The 24,665-nt window shown below is 36.2% G+C and overlaps 1 protein-coding gene across 3 annotated transcripts in view; it reads left to right on the top strand.

Moving 5' to 3' along the window:
- The first annotated feature begins 259 nt into the window (after nucleotides 1-259).
- DDX46 (DEAD-box helicase 46) overlaps nucleotides 260-24,665 on the top strand; it is a 62,529-nt gene continuing 38,123 nt past the window's right edge. For all 3 annotated transcript variants that reach the window (XR_010942112.1, XM_067731786.1, XM_067731787.1), the window contains exons 1-13: nucleotides 260-447; nucleotides 2,675-2,863; nucleotides 4,147-4,290; nucleotides 7,638-7,734; nucleotides 10,269-10,434; nucleotides 11,879-12,030; nucleotides 13,067-13,180; nucleotides 14,576-14,741; nucleotides 15,459-15,579; nucleotides 16,154-16,329; nucleotides 17,257-17,378; nucleotides 18,716-18,794; nucleotides 20,592-20,674. Coding sequence is in view for 2 of the 3 variants with exons in the window: in XM_067731786.1 (XP_067587887.1) it covers nucleotides 431-447; nucleotides 2,675-2,863; nucleotides 4,147-4,290; nucleotides 7,638-7,734; nucleotides 10,269-10,434; nucleotides 11,879-12,030; nucleotides 13,067-13,180; nucleotides 14,576-14,741; nucleotides 15,459-15,579; nucleotides 16,154-16,329; nucleotides 17,257-17,378; nucleotides 18,716-18,794; nucleotides 20,592-20,674 (1,626 nt within the window). In the remaining variant the exon portion in view is untranslated. The remainder of the gene's footprint in view (nucleotides 448-2,674; nucleotides 2,864-4,146; nucleotides 4,291-7,637; nucleotides 7,735-10,268; nucleotides 10,435-11,878; nucleotides 12,031-13,066; nucleotides 13,181-14,575; nucleotides 14,742-15,458; nucleotides 15,580-16,153; nucleotides 16,330-17,256; nucleotides 17,379-18,715; nucleotides 18,795-20,591; nucleotides 20,675-24,665) is intronic.

The raw sequence follows: 24,665 nt of genomic DNA on the forward strand, positions 1-24,665 counted from the left end.
ACACTTCCTGGGGCAGCTCGGGGTTGCTTATGGCGTTTCAGTGCCCTCTGTAGGAAAGACCCTCCCAGGGCTTGCATGGCGGCCGAGGCACCACCCTCTACCGCACCAAGGCGCGGGGGCTTCCGCGGCTGTGCAGGGAAAACCCGGCCGAGGCAACCGCTTTAGGCGCAGCCGGCACTGTGCGGCCTCCAGACGAGAGGGGACGCTGTGGAACGATAGCCGCTTCCGGCCCGCTTTTTCCTTCCTCCTGCCGCTGGCGCCAGCACGTCCTGTTTTCGTTGGCCGCGTTCGGATGGTGGCTACCGCTGTGGCTGCTGCAGCTTGTTAGTGCTGTTCCTCGCCCGGCGTGCTGAGGGTTGTGCGGCCTCCTACTTTGTCCGGTTCTCCTGCGCGTGATCCCGAAGGGCGCCGCTTTCCCGCGGCCTGCGGCATGGGCCGGGAGTCACGGTGAGGCGGCGCGCTGGGCGGGCGAGCGGGCGAGTCCCTTCCTCAGGCGGGATCGAGGTGGCCGCGGGGCCGGGCCTGGCCCGGTGCGACCGCACGTGCGGCCAGCGCTGCCCGCGGCTACTAGAGGGGCTGGGGGACCTCGGCTGAGGCAGTGGGTGTGCTTGGGTCGGCGGCGGGCACAGGGTTCCCTTACACGGCCATGGGCCGGTTCGAGCCCTTGGAGCGGGAACACACCTCCGGGACGTCAACTACATCCCGCCATTTCCGCGGAGCTTACCCGTATCGCCTTAGTCAATAGCGACCTTAGTTGAATTTCTCACCACTTCGCGTTTGCAACATTTCTTTGGCCCCTGTCGCTCTCTACTTTAGTTTTTTGTGCGCGTGTGGTATTTTCTTAATTGAAAGGAGCGTGTGGCCAAACATTTTTACATCGCCTTCAATACTACGTGACTAGGTTTGTTTTGGACTACAGTAAATGCTTGTTGCATGGGCATTTATTTCGCACATAGATTTAAATTTTCTTTGTTATGTGTTTTTTATCCTTTTTAAACTGAGAACTGGGAGGTTTTATTAGAACTCTGATATCTCTTCAACATTTCAGATTGTTACCTGGTTTGGGACCTTGAGATTTTTATCTTAAATGTGCATATTTGCTTAATGTTTAGCTGTGACTGAAAGATCATTTATATCTAGGATATAAATAATAAGTAAGGTAATAGTAGTTTACTGAGGTATAATTAATATTCAGGGAAATGGTCAACGCTTAAGGGTAGAGCTGGTGAAATTTAGCTCATATATGAACCGTGTAACCATCACCTGGATAAAGAGTATTTCCATAACTACAGAAAATTCGTGTAAAGGTCTTTTAAATCTCTGTGAAAGCATTGCTGTTCATCTGGCCACCCAGACCGGAAACCTGGAAGTGATATTTATTTGACTGGTTCTTCTCTCTTGCTGCCTACATCTAATTAGATACTGCACCCAGTCACCATTCCTGCTCTCCCTGACTTAATTCAGGCCCTAATCATTTATTACTCAGACTGCTACACCTGCCTCGTTACCTTCCTCTGATCTTGCGCTCCCAGTTGATTCCACACTGCAGCCAGAGTGACACTTCTGAAATTAACATAAGATTATGTCATTTCTTTGCTTTCATGTCTGTTGGTTCTTACTGCTTCCAAGATGAAGTGAGACTCTTCAGCACAGCCTTCAGGGCCCTTCCCAAGAAGGTCCTTTCTATCTCTTCGGCCTTCTCCCCCACTTCTCTGCCTTGCCTGGCTTGTGTACTAGATTCGCTGTTGCACTTGACATTTAATTAGTCATTAAAATATCTAGAGTTTGACACTTCTCAACAATTCTACACGAGACATTCTGATCCAAGTCAATGCTGTCCCTTACTTGGACGATTGCTGTAGCATTCTACCTGTTTTCCCTGCTTCTGTCCTTGCCTTTCTTTGGTTTGTTCTCCCCTCAGCAGCCAGAGTAATGCTTTAAAAATAGTAGGGGGGTTATGTCACGCCTCTGCTTAAAATCTTCCAATAGTTTCTCATCTTTTCTCAAAGTAAAAGAGAAAGTCCTTATAAGACTTTAAGGCTCTCCACATTTGGCTACCATGCTGTACCTCTGACCTCATCTCATGACACTTTCTCTCACTCATTCAACTCCAACCACATCTGGTTCCTTGCTGTTCCGTAAACACACCAATCAAGGTTCCTCTTCAGGGTCTTTGCACTTACTGTGCCTTTTGCCTGGAAAGTTTCTCCCTCACATATCTCCATGGTTCCTTCCTTTACTTCCTTCAAACCTCTGAATGGCACTTTATTAGTGAGGCCTTCTCTAATCACCTGGTGTAAAGGAGCAAACTTCCTACCTCCCACTGTCTCTCTTTTTCCTTTACTTTCATCGGTTTTTCTCCGTACCACCAAATACATATTGTATACTTATTTCTTTACTTGCCTGTCCTCTCTTCCTTTACCAGAATGCAAGCTGCTTGAGGCCCAAAGGCAGGAACTTGGTCTCTTTGGCTTACTGTCCTTCCTTCTTTTTCAGGACAGTATGCTGTAGCAGAAGAGTTCATTCTTTCCCCCTACTTTTAAAAAAGTTTACGTATAAGAAGTCCTTTCAATGTTTAATTTATCTGCTGAGATTTTTTTTAGAAAACAATAAAATAAATAAAATGTAATAGAAACTGTGTTTGCTAAGCTTAATCTTTAACTTAATAATCTAGCCACTATCGGAAGCGATCAGCATCACGGGGACGCTCTGGAAGTCGATCTAGAAGTCGCTCACCCTCAGACAAAAGAAGTAAACGTGGAGATGACAGAAGGTCTAGAAGCAGGGATAGAGATAGAAGGAGAGAGAGGTCTCGTAGCAGGGATAAAAGAAGATCTCGGTCAAGAGACAGGAAGCGTCTGAGGTAAGACATTAATCTCCACAGGACTCTTGATAAATTGGACCTTCTCAGCTAAATCAGGCTTCTTCAAAAATTTTGGACTAGAATTTAGTGGCCCCTTTGCAGGCCCTCTACTTTTACCCCAGCTTGTTTGATGAGGTACAGAAGTGATTTGCCTAGAACAAGAACTTTCAAACAGTATTTTTTTTCCCCTTTCCACTGTCATTTTCAACAGTGAAGTAAAAGCTAATGTAATATGCCATCAGGGGGGTTCTAGTCTAATCCTGTCCCAAGAAAGCTGACCCCTGTCTTCAGAGCAACTGCTAGAGCTGACAGGAGAAGGAAACAGGGCAGAGCCATCTCCATACTCTGTTTGAAACTATTTTAAAGAACTTTTTTAGATTTAACCAAAGAACATCCTAATTTTTTTAAACTTGATTAAATATTCCATGGTACCGCCCAAGCAGCCATAACTTGTAGAGGTAGAAAACAGTCTCTAAATAAAAGTAATCTTCCCCACACCAAAAAAAGATTTCTCATTAAAATGGGAAAGAAGACAAGGTTATACAGGTGCTGTGAACTGATCACAGAAAGAACTTTGACTTTATCTTTTTCAGACATTGGAAGGAGAGATTGCAAAAGTGTCATCTGGTACTTAGGGAAAATATTCACTCGTAACAATGTGGATAACACTAACTCATTCAATTTTATATTATGTGGTACCAGGAACAGTTTCATACAATTCAGTCAAGTACTTGTTAAGTGAAATTGGTCGTTAAAGATTTGGTCTTTGACTTTTTGGTGTGAAAGAATCACAAGATTTTAGAGCAAGAAGGATTTTGAGATTATTTGGGGAAGTCTCCATATTTTACAGATGAGGAAACTGAGACCCAGAGAGTTGATCTGCCCTATGTATGTCACTAATTAATAGTACCAGGGTAGAAATTCTTGTCTCCTAATTTTCATATCTGTGATCTTTCCACAGCCCCATTCTGCCCATCCTTATACTTAGGTTTCAGCTGTCTTTGAAATTTAGATTTTCTGCTATAGGTCATAAATTTCAAATAGCTCTTGTTACATATTTCCTGTTTTTCAACAAACATCGCTTTGAAATTAGTATCATTTATTTCATTGACCACTTGTAAGGACTGGCTTTACTTGTTCCCTGTTTAGCTGATGTGATAGTTAATTGAAATCTGTCTTTAATAATGGTAATAATTAAGAAGCTTCTTTCAGCATGAGGCAGAACCATGGTCTGAAGTAGACGTTCCACTTGGTCATAGAATAAATGAAGTGTCCCCTTTCAGGCGTTCCAGAAGTAGAGAGAGAGATCGAAGTCGAGAGCGAAGAAGATCTCGAAGTCGAGACAGGAGACGTTCGAGGAGTAGAAGCCGGGGCCGGAGATCCCGATCCTCCAGTCCTGGCAATAAAAGCAAGAAAGCTGAGAATAGGTAGGTTGGGAACTGTCTCTCTTCCCTACAGTTTTTTAAAAAAATCTTTATAAATACTGAATTTGGCTGCTGCTGTGAGCTGTTAGCTGAATTATTTCAATAGGTTATAAAGCTTGTAATGCTTTTAGAAAATGCTAGATTCTATTAGTTTTAACACTCATAATGCATTGTTCTTTTATTTAATATCTGCTATTAATGGTCAGAAATGCATTTTATATACATCTTTGTGGGAACTATGTTTTTTCCTTTGAAATTATTTTCTTGGCATTTCCAATGTTGATTGACAAATAACTTTTTTACTCATGGTGTGTATTGCTGATTTGCTATTCATAATGGGTGAACTTTGCTCTTGTAAGTTAAATGTACCTGTTTCCTTAAGATGTCAGTACCATTCAATTTTGAGATATTATTTATGTCTATTAGACATAATACATTTACTCTTTTTGTTTCTCTTGTTAGTGGTTTGTTCTTTGCCATTATTGTTTCTAAAGTGGTGTCACGGGATGTATGGATTTGTTCTGTTTGCTCTGTTTTCTCCATATTAGTTAATGAGGATTTTTTCCATGTCATTTATTTTACTTTATAAATTTTACTTTTATTTTGTCAAGGTCAGTGTAATAATGCCCATTGGGATTATTTTAAATTTTAAAATATAAATTCAGAGAAATGAGTGAAATATAAACATGCAGCTTATTAAATAATTATAAAGCAAGATCCATGTAACTGCCACCGAAGTCAAGAAATAGAACATTTTCTGTACCCCCGGAAGCCCTCCATGTCCCTTCCCTAACCCAGCTCCCTCCTTCCTTATATAAAAACACTCCTGGGGACTTCCCTGATGGCACAGTGGTTGAGAGTCCGCCTGCCAATGCAGGGGACATGGGTTTGTGCCCTGGTCCGGGAAGATCCCACATGCCGCGGAGTGGCTGGGCCCGTGAGCCATGGCCGCTGAGCCTGCGCATCCAGAGCCTGTGCTCCGCAACGGGAGAGGCCACAGCAGTGAGAGGCCCGTGTACACACACAAAAAAAACCACTCCTGACTTTTGTGCTAGTAATTTGTGTCCTAATTGTTTCCTTATAGTTTTACCACCTGTGTGTATAACTGGAAAAAGAATAGTCTAGATTTATATGTTTTTTAACTTTACATGAATGAGTCTTGTCTTCTTTTGCGTTTTTGCTCAACATCGAGAGTTATCTGTGTTGCTCATAACAGTAGTTTATTCTTATTGCTGAACACTATTCTGTGGTATAAATATACCACTATTTATTTATCCATTCTACTGAGATGGATGTTTGGGTTGTTTTAACTTTGGGGCTATTATGAACATTTTTGTATATATATCCTAGTATACATGTGTATGAGTTTCCCTTAGGTATATATATATAGGAGTGAAGTTACATGGTCATAGAATAAACATAGCTTCATTTTAACTAAGTAATCCGAAATGCTTTCCAAGGAGTTTGTACTAATTATACTTCCAGCAGTATATGAGAATTGTATCCCTCCATACCCTTGCCAGTATTAGGTATTGTCAGTCCTTTTGATTTTTGTTTATTTGTTAGACATGTAATAGCAATATCATTATGGTTTTAATTTGCATTTCCTTAATTACTAATGAAGTTGAACACTTTTTCATATGTTTCTTGGTCATTCAGATTTCCTTTTTTCTAAAGTACATGTTTAAATGTTTTGCTTATTTTCCTATTGGGTTGTTTCTGTCGTTAAAACTTGATTTATAGGGGGGTTTGTTTTTAAATATTCTGGATAGTTGTTTTTTGTCATTTATGTGAGGGGCAGATATATTACTCTGGTTTGTCTTTTTACTCTGTAATGATACTTTTGAGGAACAAAGACTTAAGAAAGAAGAAACATTCATAAAATGAAGAAAATTAATAAGATGATTGAGGAAAACCTGACAAGGGCAGTGTGAAAAAAGATTATAGGCTATACTCAGTCTAAACATAAAGGATTAGCATGCTGCTTTTAACAATATATAAAAAAGATAATACAATCATAAACTAGTTGGATTTATTCCAGGAATGGAAGGTTGGTTTAACATTGGAAAATCAATCAGTATGATCCTCTACATTAATAAGATTCAAGGAGAAAAGTCTTGGTTATCTAAGTAGATTCAGGAAAAGCATCTTATTAACTTCAACATACATTGATGTTTAAAAGTTCTTAGCAGACATGAATAGAAAAGTATTTGATAAGCTGATTATAAAATTAGGAATGCAAAGGGCATAAACACTTTTGAAGAACAAGTTATGAGGGCTTGCACTACCAGGTATCAAGAGTTGTCATAAAGTTATAGAAATTAAGAGTGTTGCTTTATTGTAAGGATAGACAAGTAGATCACTGGAACCATATAAAGAACTCAGAATCAGATCCACACATATAAGGTCATTTGATAAATGACAGTGGTGACATTGTAAATAGTAGGAAAAAGATTTTCCAATAAATGGTGTTAGGGACATTTGCTCTCCTTAATAAAATAGGACCGGCTACCTCATTCTGTGCGCAAAAAGCATTTCCAAACAGATTAAAAACCAAATTAGATGGCAAAGCTATAAACTTTTTAGGAGTTTGTACTAGAGAATATCTTCTTTACCTCTAGAGTATCTTCATCAAAGTTGGAAAAATTTCTAAGATGCTTTAAAAAGCACCAATCATAAAGGAGGGAAAAAGGTCAACTAATTTGATTACATTACAATTAAGGGATTTTATTCATTATTAGATGCCCTAAGTAGGGTCAAAATGCAAGCCTATTGGGATTTTTTTTTTTTTTTTGCGGTACGCAGGCCTCTCACTGCTGTGGCCTCTCCTGTTGCGGAGCACAGGCTCCGCACACGCAGGCTCAGCGGCCATGGCTCACGGGCCCAGCTGCTGCGCGGCATGTGGGATCTTCCTGGATCGGGGCACGAACCCGTGTCCGCTGCGTCAGCAGGCGGACTCTCAACCACTGCGCCACCAGGGAAGCCCCGCCTGTTGGGATTTTAAATATTATTACATATATCAGTTGTCTTGTAGACTATTAATGTCTTCGTGTATTTCTCCATTTGTTAAATTTTAATTTTGTTATTTAAATTTTGTAATTATTTTTATATGCTGTGTCCAGTTTTCCTTTGGTCAATTTCCAGGTATCTAATAATATTTGCAGTTAGTTTCATGGGAATAATTCTTCATTTTATTTCCAAAGTGTTTATTAATGGTATATAAAAATTCAGTTGACTCTTGGAAGTTTATTTCTTACATAAAAAGTAAAATACAAGTCTAAGTATTCTAAAATTAATGTTTCCAAAAACAAATAGATGATGTCCCTCTCTGTCTCTCTCTTTTTTGGTAGGTCTAGGTCCAAAGAGAAAACAGATAGTGGGGAAAGTTCTAAAGAGAAGAAAAAAGACAAAGATGACAAAGAGGATGAAAAAGAAAAGGATGCTGGTGTATGTTTACTAACATAAGTAATCGTATAATATCAAATTTGTTCCTGTAGTGACAAATTCTTGTTTTTTAATGCTGTGTGTTTTATTTTTAAGTAGATGATAATAGATTTGTAAAATAAACAGGTAAAATAATAGTTGTCCCATGAGAAAATTTTTCAGAAAAAAGTTGCATATCTATACAAATTATCTAATTTTATGTGCAAAATGTGATCATACTATATGCACTATTCTGTGCCTTGCTTTTTGTCACTTTTAAATTATGAATTATTTTTTCAATATGTAAGGTCTTAAGAGTAATAAATAGCAGTATACGAACTATCTAACTTAAGAAGTAGAATGCCTTTCTGTTTTCATTTGTTAAATATTGGATATCTTTCTGTAGCTGCATACAGAGGTAGAGCTTGTTGTTTGTAATGCCTGCATAGTGTTTTGTTGAAAAAAAGTAGATGGATATTTAGGCTGTCTCCAGTCTGTAGTTACAAACAATGATATATTAATCCTTGTACACATGTGTTTTGTGAATATAGTATAGGGTAAATTGGTATCAGTAAAATAAATGACTTTGTCAGTGGGTATATATATATATATAGCTTTCCCTTAGTATCCTAGGGGCATTGGTTATAGGACCCCTGCAGATACCAAAATCTTCAGATGTTCAAGTCCCTTATATAAAATGATGTAGTATAACTTACACATATCCTCCCCGCATACATTGTCATCTCTAGATTACTTATGATACCTAATATGGCGTAAATGCTGTGTGAATAGTTGTAAACATAATGTAAATGCTATGTGAACAGTTGCCAGCATGGGGCAAATTCAAGTTTTGATATTTGGAACTTTCTGGAATTTTTTTTCCTGAATACTTTTGATCCACAGTTTGTTGAATTCTGAGGATGTGGACTCACAGACACAGAGGGCTGGCTGTATACATTTAACATTTTGATGAATAGTATCAAATTACTCTCCAAAAAAGTTGTATAAGTTTTACAATTTTAGACATATGAAAATGTCTGTTTCTTCACATTCTTGCTAACATGGATATTTCAAAACTTAATTTTTGCCAGTGTAGTTGGTTTCTTGTTATTTTGAGTTGCATATCTTTAAATATGAGTAAATATTTTTAAGTGCTATGAACATAATGTAAACTAATAATTAAATAAGGTATTTTCAGTTTATTTACTATTTGCACTTTTCTTAGAATGCCTAGTCATATCTTTTGCCCATTTTAGAATATATTATAGCTTCACTTTTTTTTCTTTTTTCTTTTTTTTGTGGTACGCGGGCCTCTCACTGTTGTGGCCTCTCCCATTGAGGAGCACAGGCTCCAGATGCACAGGCTCAGCGGCCATGGCTCACAGGCCCAGCCACTCCATGGCATGTGGGATCTTCCCAGACCGGGGCACGAACCCATGTCCCCCGCATTGGCAGGCGGACTCTCAACCACTGCGCCACCAGGGAAGCCCTCTTTTTTTTTTTTGAGTTCTATTTGTTTAGTGTTTTTTTTTTTTAAGGGACCTGCTTTCTGAGCAGTGTATCTAAGAAAAGGTATAACACAAGAAGTCTGGGAGTCTGGTTTCTGATCTAGTTTCTACTAGTCTTGAATGAGTGGGTGATCTTGAGAAAAACACATAAGCTTTCTGGGGCTCATCTTCAGAGAGGATGGAATTATAAAGGATATAAATTCAGGATCAAAGCTTTTTGTTTGTTTAAGAAATAAACTTACTATGTTAATACAAACATAATATAACTATATTATAAAATACTTGGAAAGTCAGAAATAATTCTCTGTAATCCTAGGTGCCCAAAATGCCATCATCATTATCATTTATTAATATTTTCTTTCACTTTTATACATGTGTATTTCCATAACTACCTGTAAGATAGCGTGTCTAAAATTTTGATTTCTATAATGCTTAATCTTTAAGTCCCTGATTATGACTGTGCAAATGATTTGCTCTCTCCTTTTAAGAGTATTATTAATAATCTTGATACAGGGTTTAGAATGGCTGTTCCTAGGAAACCTAGACCTAAAGGCTAAAAGATCAAAACTTCTTAATCATGTTGATAAATAGCTTTCATTTACTCAGTAATTTGTAATAGAAAATTGGTTTTCATGGAGGCAGTCTTGGAGGAGTTTGGAGGATTTAAAGTTGAGAATAACTAATAACTAGGGAACTTTGCTTGCTAGTTCATTTAGTTTCCACTTAGAGGGAGAAATTGAATTCATGTGTGCATATTGCTTGTAACTAAAATGAGATTAATTTATGGTGTTTGAAGTGTGTCTGCTTTCTTAGTTGAAGATGCTTTTTATTGTGATTTCATTTTGCTAGTTTATTCCTGAATATATTTAAAAGATGTATGATCTAAATCTGGTCTAAATTTAGGAGTTTTGTGTACATCTATTTTCAGGAGTTTTGTGTACATCTATTTTTCCTTTTTTTATACTTTGGAGAAGTTATCTGGAATGTCACTTGGAGTAAAATTGTTGATCCTTATTTCCCTCTCTCTATTTCTCTTTTTTTCCCCCTAAGAACTTTGACCAGAATAAGCTAGAAGAAGAAATGAGAAAGCGAAAAGAAAGGGTAGAGAAATGGCGGGAAGAACAACGTAAAAAAGCCATGGAAAACATAGGGGAACTGAAAAAGGAAATTGAAGAGATGAAACAAGGGAAAAAGTGGAGTTTAGAAGATGATGATGGTATATTGATTTGTTAGACTAATAGACTATATAACAATTCATGTAGAATATTCTAGAATTATGAGTAATAGGCCATTTTTATTGTGGAAAAACATAATGTTTACTATTTTAACCATTTTTAAGTGTACAATTCAGTGACAATTAAGCACATTTGTGCAACCTTCACCACTGTCCATTTCCAGAACTAAACAAAAACTCTGTATCTCATTCAACAATAATTCTCCATCCTGTCCCCCTCCCCCCCATTTCTGGTAACTTCAAATCCACTTTCTGATTCTGTGAATTGCCTATTTTAGGTACCGCATATAAGTGGAATCATACAATATTTGTCTTTTTGTGTCTGGCTTATTTCACTTAGCAAAGTGTCTTCAAGTTTCATCCATGTTGTAGCATGTCTCAGAATTTCCTTCTTTTTTAAGGCTGGATAGTATTACATGGTACATATATACTGCATTTTGTTTACCTATTCATCTGTTGCTGCATATATAAGTTTCCGTCTTTTGGGTATTGTGAATAATGCTTCTGTGAGAATTGGTGTGCAAGTATCTGATTGAGTCCCAACTTTCAGTTCTTTTGGGTATATACCTAGAAGTAGAATCACTAGTTTCATTTTGAGATTTTTAAACGCCCCTTTAATGTTTACATTAAATTTTAAAATTGTATAGTAGTGTTTGGTAAGGATCACTGATTTTACCTTAGAGTGGAGAGTTAGGTGCTTATGGGCATAGTCAGTAAATAGCTCTTTAATTTTTTACTTCCAATGTTAGTAATGAGGGTAAGTTAAGGGCATGTTTTCAAGTCCCTCTGATTTTTTCATAAATTATAAGAGAAACATTTCCCCTCCACATCTGATATTGATGTTTAACATTTTAGTAAAGTGGAAGAGTGTGAGATATTATAGGAAAAGGGAATTTTGCTCCATTTTCTGTGAAAATTCCTGTGAATTTTTCATTTTCTGTGAAAGTTGAACTAAATAGATGAATGGATTATACCTTTAAGTGGTGATGATATCTTAGTTATGTAAAAAACATTAGATTGTCTTTAATTAAGAATGTGCTATTATTTTTTCTTTGTGTCATTTAAAGAAAGATAATTGCAAGAAATAAACATACCATTTTAGCAGACAGAGTTTTTAGTTCTGCTTCTGCTAGTGTAGTTGTAAAACAATACTGGAGATCCATTTTTTAGACATATTAGTCTTTCTTCCTCTTTTCAGTTTAATAATTTATAATTTATTTCTTTTATTAGTATTATTCAAAACTAATACCTGCTAGATTTAAAACCTTGCCAGTGTGAGTATTTGAACTGCGTTGTGCCTGTGTTAATTGGTAAGGAAGGTGTTTGGGTAGTAAGAGAAAAGGCTTTAATGGGGGGGGTGTGGTATCATTGTGAAGAATTTCCTTTTGAAACACAAATTCAAAGAAAGTGTATTCTGATATTTTAGATGATGAAGATGATCCTGCAGAGGCTGAAAAGGAAGGAAATGAAATAGAGGGTGAGGAGTTAGATCCATTAGATGCTTACATGGAAGAAGTGAAAGAGGAAGTAAAAAAGTTTAATATGAGAAGTGTGAAAGGTGGTGGGGGAAATGAAAAGGTATGGAATTTTCTCCTATTTTTAAAGATTTACATTCCTAATTGGGTAACTTGAATTCATTGGTGCATTGACCTACTGCTGACGAGCATGGTTTTATAAAGTTAATGATTTTGTTTCCTTCCCCATCTCAGAAGTGTCAATGCTTTTCTCAATAGCAGAGATACTCGTGAATTTTAACTGCAAATGTGCTTTTAGAAGTCACTGTTAACTGCCATCATCTTTGTTTAGTATTTTTTCTTACTTGTTGCCTTCTCAGTTGGTCCTCTTCAGTAGGTCCTCTTCAGTAAGCCCTGAATAGGTCCTTCTCCAGCACTCCCATCTTTTATGCTCCTGATCCTCTTTACTCTAGTTTTTCTTTTTCTTAATAGCATTTATTACCTTTTGAAAAAGTATATAAATTAATTTTTTGTTGTGTTTATTCCTTCTTCTAAAACTGTCCCAAGAGCAGTGATCTTTACCGTACCTGTCTTGTTTATTGATTTATCCTAAGGTCCCAGAATAGTATTTGGCTTGTTGAATGAGTGAAAAGTACCATTTAGTAGTATTTTTAAAATAAATTATATTACATGATATTATATAAAATTATATATTATATACTGCATTACCTATATTATTAATGTGTTACAAAATATAATGCAATTGTATTACATTTAAAAAAAAATTTTAAAAATATTTATTTGGTTGCATTGGGTCTTAGTTGCGGCATGCAGGATCTTCGTTGTGGCGTGTGGGCTTCTTTAGTTGTGGCATGCGGGCTCAGTAGTTGCGGCATGTGGGATCTTAGTTCCCCGACCAGGGATCAAACCCACATCCCCTGCATTGGAAGGCAGATTCTTAACCACTGGATCACCAGGGAAGTACCTACATTTTTAAATCCAAGCAAGTCAGTAAGGAGAAAGCAGACCACTTTTTGTTTTTTCATTAGGTTGTCACTAACAACTAAGTTAATTGAAATTATAAATTGTGACAGTTATCATTGTGTTTCATTTGGTGTATAATTTGTGTTTCAACTTTACGTTTTATATTCTTTTTTTAGAAGTCTGGGCCAACAGTCACAAAAGTTGTCACTGTTGTCACAACCAAAAAAGCAGTCGTAGATTCTGATAAGAAGAAAGGTGAGCTAATGGAGAATGACCAGGATGCCATGGAGGTGATTATTCATTAATTTTTATTTATTTATTTATTTATGGCTGCGTTGGGTCTTCGTTGCTGTGTGCGGGCCTTCTCTGGTTGTGGTGAGTGGGGGCTACTCCCTGCTGCGGTGCATGGGCCTCTCATTACAGTGGCTTCTCTTGCTGCAGAGCATGGGCTCTAGGCGCCCAGGCCTCAGGAGTTGTGGCACGCAGGCTCTAGAGCACAGGCTCAATAGTTGTGGCACATGGGCTTAGTTGCTCCGCAGCATGTGTGATCCTCCCGGACCAGAGCTCGAACCCGTGTCCCCTGCATTGGCAGATGGGCTCTCAACCACTGCGCCACCAGGGAAGCCCCCTTCATTCATTTTTGACTTTGTTTGCGATACTGTCCTAGAAGTATTTATAAGAAAGCATTGATGGAAGTGTGCTTTTCAGTTACTCTTAGGAGAAATTCTTGCTATTCTCAACAGTATTGTAGCCGCATATTCAAATTGGTAGAACATTCTAACATCTTTGACCTCTTGCTGTATGCCCACTTTTTTTTTTTTAATTGAAGTATAGTTGATTTATAATACAATGTTAGTTTCAGGTATACAGCAAAGTGATTCAGATATATATATCTGTCTATAGGTATATATACATATATATACACATACACACAAACATATACATATATACACACGTGTGTGTATATATATATATATTTTTTTTTTTTAGATTCTTTTCCATTTTCGGTTGTTACATGATATTGCATATAGTTCCCTGTGCTATACAGTGAATCCTTGTTGTTTATTTTATGTATAGCAGTTTGTGTCTGTTAATCCCATACTCCTAATTTATCCCTCCCCTTCCCCTTTCCCCTTTGATAGCCCTAAGTTTGTTTTCTGCGTCTGTTTCTGTTTTGCAAATAAATTCATTTGTATTATTTTTTAGATTCCACGTATAAGTGATCTCATATAATATTTGTCTTTCTCTGTCTGACTAAATTCACATAGTATGATATTCTCTAGGTTCATCCGTGTTGCTGCACAAGTGTATGCCCACTTTTTGATTCCCGCTTGTCCCTCATCAGCTCATCCCAGACATAGGATAGGGAGAGAAGAAATGAAGTGACAGAATAAATTAAACTTTTTTTTCCTATTAGCACTCATTGTAAAGATTTATATAGAGAAAACTATAGGAAAACTTTATTAAAGCTGTGTTAAAATTATTTTTTTATTTTAGCTTTATATTGTTATTATAGCTTTCTATAAGGGCAAAGAAAAAATAAACTAAGTTGGAAAATTCAGAAAATAAAGTAAAAGCCAAAGAATATTTTCTAGGAGAGGAGGATCTTTAAAACTAGGAATATTTCTTCCCATAGGAGAAAGTAGTAATGGATTTAGCTCTTAATTTTTCTTTTTTAATTATAGTATTCGTCAGAGGAGGAAGAAGTTGATCTTCAGACTGCCCTTACAGGTTATCAGACAAAGCAGAGAAAGCTTCTAGAACCAGTGGATCATGGAAAAATTGAATATGAACAATTCAGAAAAAACTTTTATGTTGAAGTTCCAGAACTGGCAAAAATGTCTCAAGAGGGTAGAATTTTTTTATTCATTTATTGGTTATTGTGGGAACAGAGGGAGTACACTTCACCTTGCCTGGGAGGAATGTTGATAGGCCTGTGAGTTGATGTATGAGTAGGAGGAATTTGCCTGGCTTACCTGGAGAAATGAGAGGGAACTAGAAGGCGAGAAGTCATTCTAGAGGGTAGGACAACATCCGCAAAGATTTGGAGCAGTGAGGAATTAGTGTGTTTTTGGAAACATTAAAAAAAAATGAGGAAAAATTAGTTTGGCTCATGTAGTTGAGATTTTTAGCATCGAAAATACTCTTCATGTGAAGTTAGCAAATAAAATATTGTTAACCTTTTCTGATATTTGAGAGTTAGGAACCAATGTGAATCTGTGTGATATTGATAGAATAAGGATAATCTGGGCAACCCTTGCTTAAAGAACAAGTGGTTGTATTACTTGTCAATCATTGTTCTTTTATTGCTGGTACAATTTAAGTCAAAATAAAAGCCAAATTGTAGAAATTGGAGTGTTTCTTTTGTTCCTAATTGGTTGCAACAGTAATCGCTTTAGTTGTCTCTCTGAGCTGTTCAGTGCTTTGTCACGTAGCTTTTCTATGGAATTATCTTCAGGAGCACTAGAAAAGAATTGAAAATTTTTAATCTTACCATGCCTCACTGAAAAGTAGAAGGCACTATTAGAACAATATTTAAGAGTTTTTAATCTGGATTTTGTTTTGTAGAAGTGAATGTATTTCGGTTGGAAATGGAGGGCATTATTGTCAAGGGAAAAGGTTGCCCCAAACCAATTAAATCTTGGGTTCAGTGTGGGATTTCTATGAAGATCTTAAATTCTCTCAAAAAGTAAGTGTTCAGTAGTTGTCCACATTTTTCAATATCTTGCTACTAAAAATAGCCGTTTACGCAAATAATTCCTCTGCTTACATTTTTACTCTAATGGGAAAACTTGATTATTTTTTCTTAAACAGCTTTATTGAGATATAATTTACATACCATAAAATTTACCCTTTAAGTGTACAATTTGATGATTTTTAGTATATTTATGGAGTTGTGCAGTCATTACCGTAATCTAATTTTAGAATATTTTCATTATCCCCGAAAGAGGCCTGGATCCATTAGTAGTCAGTTTTCTCCTTTCTCCTCCACATTAGGCAACCTCTTATCTACTATTTTTATAGATTTTTCTATTCTGGACATTTCATATAAATAAGATCATACTAATATAGTCTTTTGTGACTGGCTTCTTTCAATTAGCATAGTATTTTCAAATATTTCTACATCATCCATGATGTAGAATGTCTCAGTACTTCATTCCTTTTCATTGTATGGATATACATTTTGGAAAACTTTTATTTACAGTTTGAGGGACCCAGAGATCACAGTTCTTACCTTGTCTTCCTTTGGTTTGCTTTTTAAGGCATGGTTATGAAAAGCCTACGCCAATCCAAACCCAGGCGATTCCTGCTATAATGTCTGGACGAGATTTGATTGGTATTGCCAAGACAGGAAGTGGAAAGACCATTGCCTTTCTGTTGCCTATGTTTAGACACATCATGGATCAGAGGTCATTAGAAGAAGGAGAGGGGCCAATAGGTACAATTCCTTTCATTAAACTATTTTTTCAGTTAACAACTTCGTTGTCCGTTAATCAGAAAGACCTGATGCTTTGTAATGTTAATTATAACAATAAAGATGTCTTTATGTACATTTCCTTTATAAATTTGGCACTTTGGGGCTGATTTCCCCTTACCAGCAGGTGGAGTGAGAATCTTCAGAGCTCTGGAGTGACATCTCAGAAGTACAAAAACAGCCTCTCCTGGCACAGCTCAGTTTTTAAACTCTGACTCGGCAGGTAGACTCCTCGTGCATCTATCTGTTTATTTATGTTGAGGTTTGTTCTTAGCCCGTATCAGTGGATCTATCAACTCAACATAGAAGATTGTAGGGAGTGTATTTTTCTTTTCTTTCTTTTTTCGGCCTTAAAAGGCTGTAGTGCCAACATTTCATTCAGGATTAGGTCTTTAGATTCAGTTTTCTTGATTCATTTGGCAGAGATCTGTTCTCCAAATTTGAGTAGGGTTTTGGAAAGTTGTTCAACTCCTCTCTTGGCAACAGAGGGCACAGTATATTTCTCCTCTGTCTGTGCCCCTCAGACCAAGGTTGTTTCCGGAAGCCACGGCAAGGCTCTTCAGCACAGTGAGTCACTTGATTATCTTTGCTCTGTGATTTGCAGTTGAGAATGATTTGCATTCTTTTCAACCAAGTATTTTCCTGATGGTTGAGTAAGGTATTTAACTCTCATTTATCTTCCTATAGCATGTTCTTAAAACCTTCTTAAAATTATCCTTCACCACAATCTCTGCTATTACAAAACTTTCGAAATAGGATTTTCAAAGGTGCATAAAACAAAACAAAATTTAGACTAAGATCTGAACTTGATTGCAGAGGTTAAATTTAACACTATAAAGCTTAGCCTCTCAAGAATTTTGGTGGTTAGGCTTTTGACATTTATCTTTTCAGCTGTCATCATGACTCCAACTCGAGAACTGGCTTTACAAATTACTAAAGAATGTAAGAAGTTTTCGAAGACCTTGGGCCTTAGAGTGGTCTGTGTTTATGGAGGAACAGGAATCAGTGAGCAGGTAGTTATAAAAGGAACATTCAGTTTTTCCAGTCTTTTTAAAAATTGAATGACTTAATAATGTAAAAGTGATTTTTTGCTTTAGTGTTTTCTGTATTGATTGCTTCTAAAATCTTTAAAATGAGGTGTGAAAATAATAGTAAGAATGAATTATGTTAAAGTTATATTTTAGAATTTTTGAGTCATTTTCATATCTTAGCTTTCCCGTGCTTGTCTTTCCCCGCTCAAGGAAGCAGATTATTTTTTCCATTTTACAGATGTTCAGAAAGGTTAAGTTGACCAAAGTCTTTAGCTTAGTAAGACTTTGTCCTAGAATCTAGGTCTTATGATTCCTGGACCAACATTTATTTTCTCTAATCTAAATGACATCTTTAAAAGGTGGTTTTGAGTGGGATGTATTAATATCAGAGTTTCATCTGCATTCTTAAATGATTTTAGTGAGAATTATTTAAACATACCTTCATTCACTCTCTTTAGATTGGCATTTCTCCATGTGTCTTCTAAAGAATGCTAGTCATCAGATATTTTCCTTTAACTAGAAGAAGGAAAAATACTGGGTTCTGTGGTCAAATAAGTTTTGGAAATGTTGGACTATGCAAAGTTAAAATTTTCTTTTCTGCAAGACTTCTTAGTTGTTAATAAGCTAATGTATATTGTGATGCTAGAAAAAAATGGGATAAATTAAGTGGCGTTTTCTGAACATATTTAACCCCCAAACCACCAGGACTTCTCAGATTTTAGACACATCTTGGGAATATTTGCTTTTGTTATCCCAATGCTATTTTAAACGCTTGAACTTAGTTTTCTAAGTTTATCTGTGTCAGTTTTTTTGGCCATAGTCTGTAGTAAATACAGTTACAAAATAAGGTGGTACATGCATGCATATTTATATAGAAGTCAAACAAAGTTTTATAATGTCTAACAAAGTCTAGTGTTTTCCATTCTATTTCATTTTTAAAATGCAGGTTGTGACTTACTGATTTTGTGATTCACTAATGGAAACAAATCTCAATTTGAAAAACATTGATCTATCAAATTTCTTTATTTACTGCTCTCTCATATTCCTTTCTTGGTTTTGAGGAGTTGTGTCAAATTAAAATTGGTAAAAACCTGTGGTTTTCATTCAAAGTTACAGCATCATGTGGTCTTTCTGCTGCTTCCTATTCCTTTATTAGTGCTCCAGCATTCCAAAGAATTAAGCAGGAGGCTTTGGTGTCTTCTAATCAGACCTGGCTGTCTTATGTTATGGAGCTCTGCAAGGACCTTAGTCAGTATTTTCAAGTTTGTAAAGAAGCATTAGTGATAAATACACTATAAAATTTCATCTTTTCTTATTAGATTGCTGAGCTGAAAAGAGGTGCTGAAATTATTGTTTGCACACCTGGTCGAATGATTGACATGTTAGCAGCTAACAGTGGTAAGTCAGGGGTGTTGGGGTTTTTTTGTTTTTGTTGTTCGTTTTTTTGTTCTCTTTTCTCCTTTTTGAATTCTGTACATTTTTGTTAAAGCAGAAACAAGAAACCACCAAAGGTTTCTACATTTCTTCTTGAAGCTGTAATATCTTGAAATTTGTATTGTAACAAGCTTTTGTTGCAAGTATTCATAATATTTTTGCAATTTAATTAAAAACATTTTTTTTCACAACTACTCCATCTGATTTTTTTTTTTTTTTTTAGCACTTAACATGGATTCTTAATTCAATTTTGGCCTAGCTTTGCTTCTAAAAGGGTGGGGGACTATTTCTTTTTAATTGTACAATTTAGACATTTTCTCCATAGGAGCTAGTACTTTCTTACAATACTAGATAAGTTAAGATCTTGCAGCTTCAAGAAAATTTATCTTTTATAAATTTGCATGTTTTTAGCTCAAATATTGTGCTTTGTTAAATTATTCCCTATCAAAACTGTTACTAAACTGTTGACATTATTTAACTTCTGTGGAGAAAGGCCCTTCAAGATTTATAGAACTGGGCTTCCGAGACTTAAACCATCAAAGGTAGGTAATTTAATGCTGTTCCCAATCTTGCAAAACTAATTGGGGCTGCACATGTTAGTATGGAATACTTAAATATTAGAAAGCATTTATTTTGGCACATTTCTGTTTTTTGAAGAAAATGCTTTCAAACGTTTCCATTGTAGTATTCAGTATATATATATCATAGAGTATTTAAAACTTTGAGTAATGCATGTTTCTAATAGCATTTTGCTTGGATTTCTGTGTACTCTTAATTCTAATTCTACATGAAGTTGGTAAAGTGACATTGGTATTGATAAGTCATTGTGCTTGTATAGCATATGAAAAGTTTTGGGTTGAATGCTAATGAAATAATTCCTTGTTTTTTCTCAATGCTGCATTGATTGTCTCCTCCTGAAATTCATCTTGATTAATTTTATCTTTTCCCTTTATCTGTCCTTTTGGTTTATATTTAATAACTGTTTTATACATGTTTTTGCCAGGTGATTGAATCAACAATTGATAGAAATGCTTGTGTTAATCCTTTAGAAAGGGTTTCCTGTCTATGTATTTAGTTTTTTCTGGCTAAGAAGCCAGTTGCATTTATTTAAACCAGTGGGAGCACTGTGTAAAATAGGATTTGTATCTTTGTATAGAAAAATGTATCTATGTAATACATTGATTTTTAAAATTTTTGTGTAATATGTTAGTTACCTAGTGATATTGAATAGCTTCTTATTTATGTTTTGACATGCCCGTTAGAAGCTTCTAACTGTATATAAGTAGGTTATGTACTACATAAAGTATTGTAAAGAGAGATTTTCTGCGTCTGAAGTAGTTAGCACTGGAACTTGCTTTCCACACATACGCTGTAATCTCTAATATGTTTTTTCCTAGGTGATGCTGTCAGATAATGGCTGATGTGGCTCGATGCTCCATCTCAGTCTTAGTTTTATGATGTGTTTTGGAGAGGGCTGTTTTCTGAATTTTACAGGTTCTTCAGGCCCTATGATGGTATGCAAGAGACGAGTTTGACAAAATAAAGGGCCTCATATACCCATTGTCAGAAAGTATTTGCCAGTAGATAAGATATTGTAAACCAAAATTTCTTTTCACTGTTTAAAGATACCTAACTCACCCCTCTGGTTAAGTCAGGCATTTTAGTTCCCTTTACAGTTTTTTAAAGATTTTGGTAGTCATAAAATGAATTGTGACTGATTTTTAGTTTTCTTTTTGTCTTTATTTTTTTTCCTCATGTTAGGTCGGGTTACAAATCTTCGAAGAGTGACTTATGTTGTTTTAGATGAAGCAGACAGAATGTTTGACATGGGTTTTGAACCACAGGTATTTATTAAATTTCTTAGTGTTTTGAACTATAAAGTAAACCTTGTAACTGCCATGAGCATGAAATATTTGTATGGTTTCTGAAATGCTCACACACATTTCTGTTGTGTGGTGATACAGTGGATTGAGGACATAGGGAATTGAAGTAGATATTTATGTTTTGGATTCTTCATTAAACTTGTTCAGGAGGTATTTTTGCAGGCTTTCCTAAGCCATCTAAAACCATCATTGGTAAAATTAGAAGTGGAGTCCTAATAGAAACTTAAGCTTTCATATTTTATAGTTTTCATTGTACTTCCAAATAAATTGCTTTAATTCATGCTTTTCACTACCTCATGATCTAGATAGCACAGGTTGTTTACATTCTCCAGATGTAAAAACTAAGGCCCAAAGCATTTGTCTAGCTTAGATTTTATATTCTTCATGTGTGCAGTTTTGTTCAATACAAAATTATAGTGATAAAAGCCTAAAGGCTACACACACAAAAAAAAAAGCCTAAAGAAAAACATGTTAAAAGGTGGTAGAGGGGATTCCCTGGTGGTCCAGTGGGTAAGACTCCATGCTTCCAATGCATGGTGTCCAGGTTCGATCCCTGGTTGGGGAACAAGATCTCGCATGCATGCTGCAACTAAGAGCCGGCATGCCACAACTAAGACCTGGCGCAGCAATCAATCAGTCAATCAACCAGTCAATAAGTAAATAATTAATTAATTAATTTTTTAAAAGGTGGTAGAAATTTTTCTTAGCAAGAGGAGCTGTATGAGTAGTCAATGGACTATGGATGCCAAAAAAATGCTTTTAAATCACTGCAGTAATAGAAATGGAATATTGGAAAGGGATATGGTTAAAGTGTTCATTCTTTTCCGTTTATTCATGTATTCTCCAAAAATGTATTACCTGTCATATGATAATGCATGTATTGTGTTTAGATTTAGGGACCACATTCTAAATGAGATACAGAGGAGCATATAAGAATAAACAGGACTATGGTAATACCTGAGCCGAGAAACAGTTAAAGGAATGAGGAATATTTAGCTTGAAGTAGGGGATTTGGTAGCATCCTTTAACTCTTTGAATAAAGTCTATCACATGAAAGAAGCATTAAATTTATCCTTTGGGTCCCAACAAGTAGGACTGGGATAGTGGGGAAGCTATAGGGAGCTTGATCTGAGCGTAATGTGAAAAAGGACTGGATAAGCATTTTGGGGAGATTAAACAGGTTACTTTGTAGGAGGGAGATATTGAATATGCTTTTTAATTATGTGTTCTAGTAGAGACAGCAGGTCCATTTGTAGAAAGAGAGTAGAGGGAGTTGAAGAAGTCAGGTGGAATATGGAGCTAGGTGCCCTTTCCCAGTCAGTTCAGTGGTTTTTATCATATTCCTGGAACTTTACAAACATCACCACTATCCAATATCAGAACATTTTCATGCCCCCTCACCAAAACTCTGTCCTGATTAGTTGCTTTTGTTTTGAGTCATATCATTGTGAATTTTAAAAAATCTCCTTTTTATAATGTTTTGTCGTTCTGGAGGGTGTAAAAATAGATGCATGTGTTCAGTCTTTCATTTTTAACCAGAAATTGATCTCATGGCTTTTTCTTGGTGTATTCCTTTGTTTATGGACTGCTTTTTCAGTAGAAAGTGCTTGAGGTACATTCTTTGAGTCTTTGCATGTCTGGAAAGTCTTTGGTCTACCCTCACGTTTATTTGACATTTAGCCAGATATGAGGTGAGGATTATTTTCCCTCAGAATTTCTTTTTGTCTCCATTGGTTTTCTTTCTTCTTTTTCTTTCTTTTCTTTTCTTTTTTTAAAAATATTTATTTATTTATTTATTTGGCTGCGCTGGGTCTTAGTTTCGGCATACGGGATCTTTAGTTGTGGCATGTGGGATCTAGTTCCCTGACCAGGGATTGAACCCGGGCCTTCTGCATTGGGAGTGTGGAGTCTTAGCCACTGGACCACCAGAGAAGTCCCTCCATTGGTTTTCTTGAGAAATTCAATGTTACTCAGTTATTAACCTTTTGTATTTAATTTGTACTTTTTGTCTTGAAACTTTTTGGATCTTTATCCGAATGTTCTATGTCATTTAGGCTTGTTTTCTTCAACTAGTGTCCTGACTACTTCGTGTGTTCTTTCCGTCTAGAAACTCAAATCCTTCCGTTTTGAGAAATTTTCTTGAATTACTTTTTGATAATTTCCTTCTCTTTGTTTTCTGGAACTCTTATTATTTGAATGTTGGACCTTTTGGACTCATCCTTTCATTTTCCTAATTTTTCTTAAGTATTTTGCATCTCTATCATTTTGCCGTACTAGGAGATTTCCTAAACTCACAGCTTTCAACCTTTCTGTTGAATTTTTAAATTCTGCTTTCATAGTTTTAATTTCTAAATGTTCTTTTCTTTTCTCTGAATTTTAATTTTAAATGGCATCCTGTTCTTGTCTCATAGATACAGAAATTTCTTAAGTTTCCCTGGATATTGATAGTTTTTTGAAATTTTCATCTCCTTGCATAGTCTCTTTCTCACTTCTTGCTTCTTTTTTTTTTTTTTTTTTTTTCCTGTGTTTGCCAGTACATTTGAAAGCTTTAGGTTAAACAGATTCAGGAACACTAAAATAGTCTTACATTTGTTAAAGAAATCAACTTTTAATTTTCCTACAAGGAAAACACAAGTTCCTGACTATTTTTCACTAGGAAGTTGTACCAGACATTCAAGGAGTAAATAATTATGTTCCTAATCATACTTTATTTCAAAGTATAAAAAAGAGGGAATACTCATCAATTTATAAGGTCATTATAATCTTTTACTTTTAAAAGAGCTCTGTTAAGGTCTAATTATATACCATAGAACTCACTTTGTTAAAGTGTGTAATAAAATGGGTTTTAGTACACATACAGGTTTTTTCAGCCATCACCACAATTCAGTTTTAGAAGATTTCTTTCACCAGAAAAATGTCTTGTGCCTGTCTGCATTCATTTCCTATTTCCACCTCAGCCCGAGGCAGCCACTAATTTGCTTTCTATCTTAAAAGATTTGCCTTTTCTGGACATTTCATATAAATGGAATCTTACAGGGAGTTCCCTAGTGGTCCAGTGGTTAGGACTCGGTGCTTTCACTGCCGTAGTCCGGGTTCAGTCCCTGGTCAGGGAACTAAGATCCTGCAAGCCGTGCTGTTGGGGGTGGAGGGGGTGGAGAATCATACAGTATACATCTAGCTTGTATTTATTTCACTTATCATATGTGTTTGAGCTCCATTGGTGTCCTAGCATTTGTCAGTACTTTATTCCTTTAATTGCTCAGTAATTAATATTCCGTCATATGAATATATGTCATATTTTGTTTCTCCATTAGCCAGCTGATGAACGTTTGGATTATTTCCATGATTAGGAATAATGCTGCTAGGAACATTTGTATACAAGTCTTTGTATGGACATACTTCTTCGTATATTTTGAATAGATTACCTAGGAGTAGAATTCCTGATTGTATGGTAATTTATTTATTTATTTTAGGCGAGGAAAGCCTCAAATAGAAGAAAGCCACTTTTTTTTTACATCTTTATTGGAGTATAATTGCTTTACAATGGTGTGTTAGTTTCTGCTTTATAACAAAGTGAATCAGTTATACATATACATATGTCCCCATATCTCTTCCCTCTTGCGTCTCCCTCCCTCCCACCCCCCCATCCCACCCCTCTAGGTGGTCACAAAGCACCGAGCTGATCTCCCTGTGCCATGCGGTTGCTTCCCACTAGCTATCTGTTTTACGTTTGGTAGTGTATATATGTCCATGCCACTCTCTCACTTTGTCCCAACTTACCCTTCCCCCTCCCCATATCCTCAAGTCCATTCTCTATCAGGTCTGTGTCTTTATTCCCATCTTGCCCCTAGGTTCCACATGACCATTTTTCTTTTTTCTTAGATTCCATATATATGTGTTAGCATACGGTATTTGTCTTTCTCTTTCTGACTTACTTCACTCTGTATGACAG

Source organism: Pseudorca crassidens, chromosome 3, assembly GCF_039906515.1.
Source record: "Pseudorca crassidens isolate mPseCra1 chromosome 3, mPseCra1.hap1, whole genome shotgun sequence".
Lineage (NCBI taxonomy): Eukaryota > Metazoa > Chordata > Mammalia > Artiodactyla > Delphinidae > Pseudorca > Pseudorca crassidens.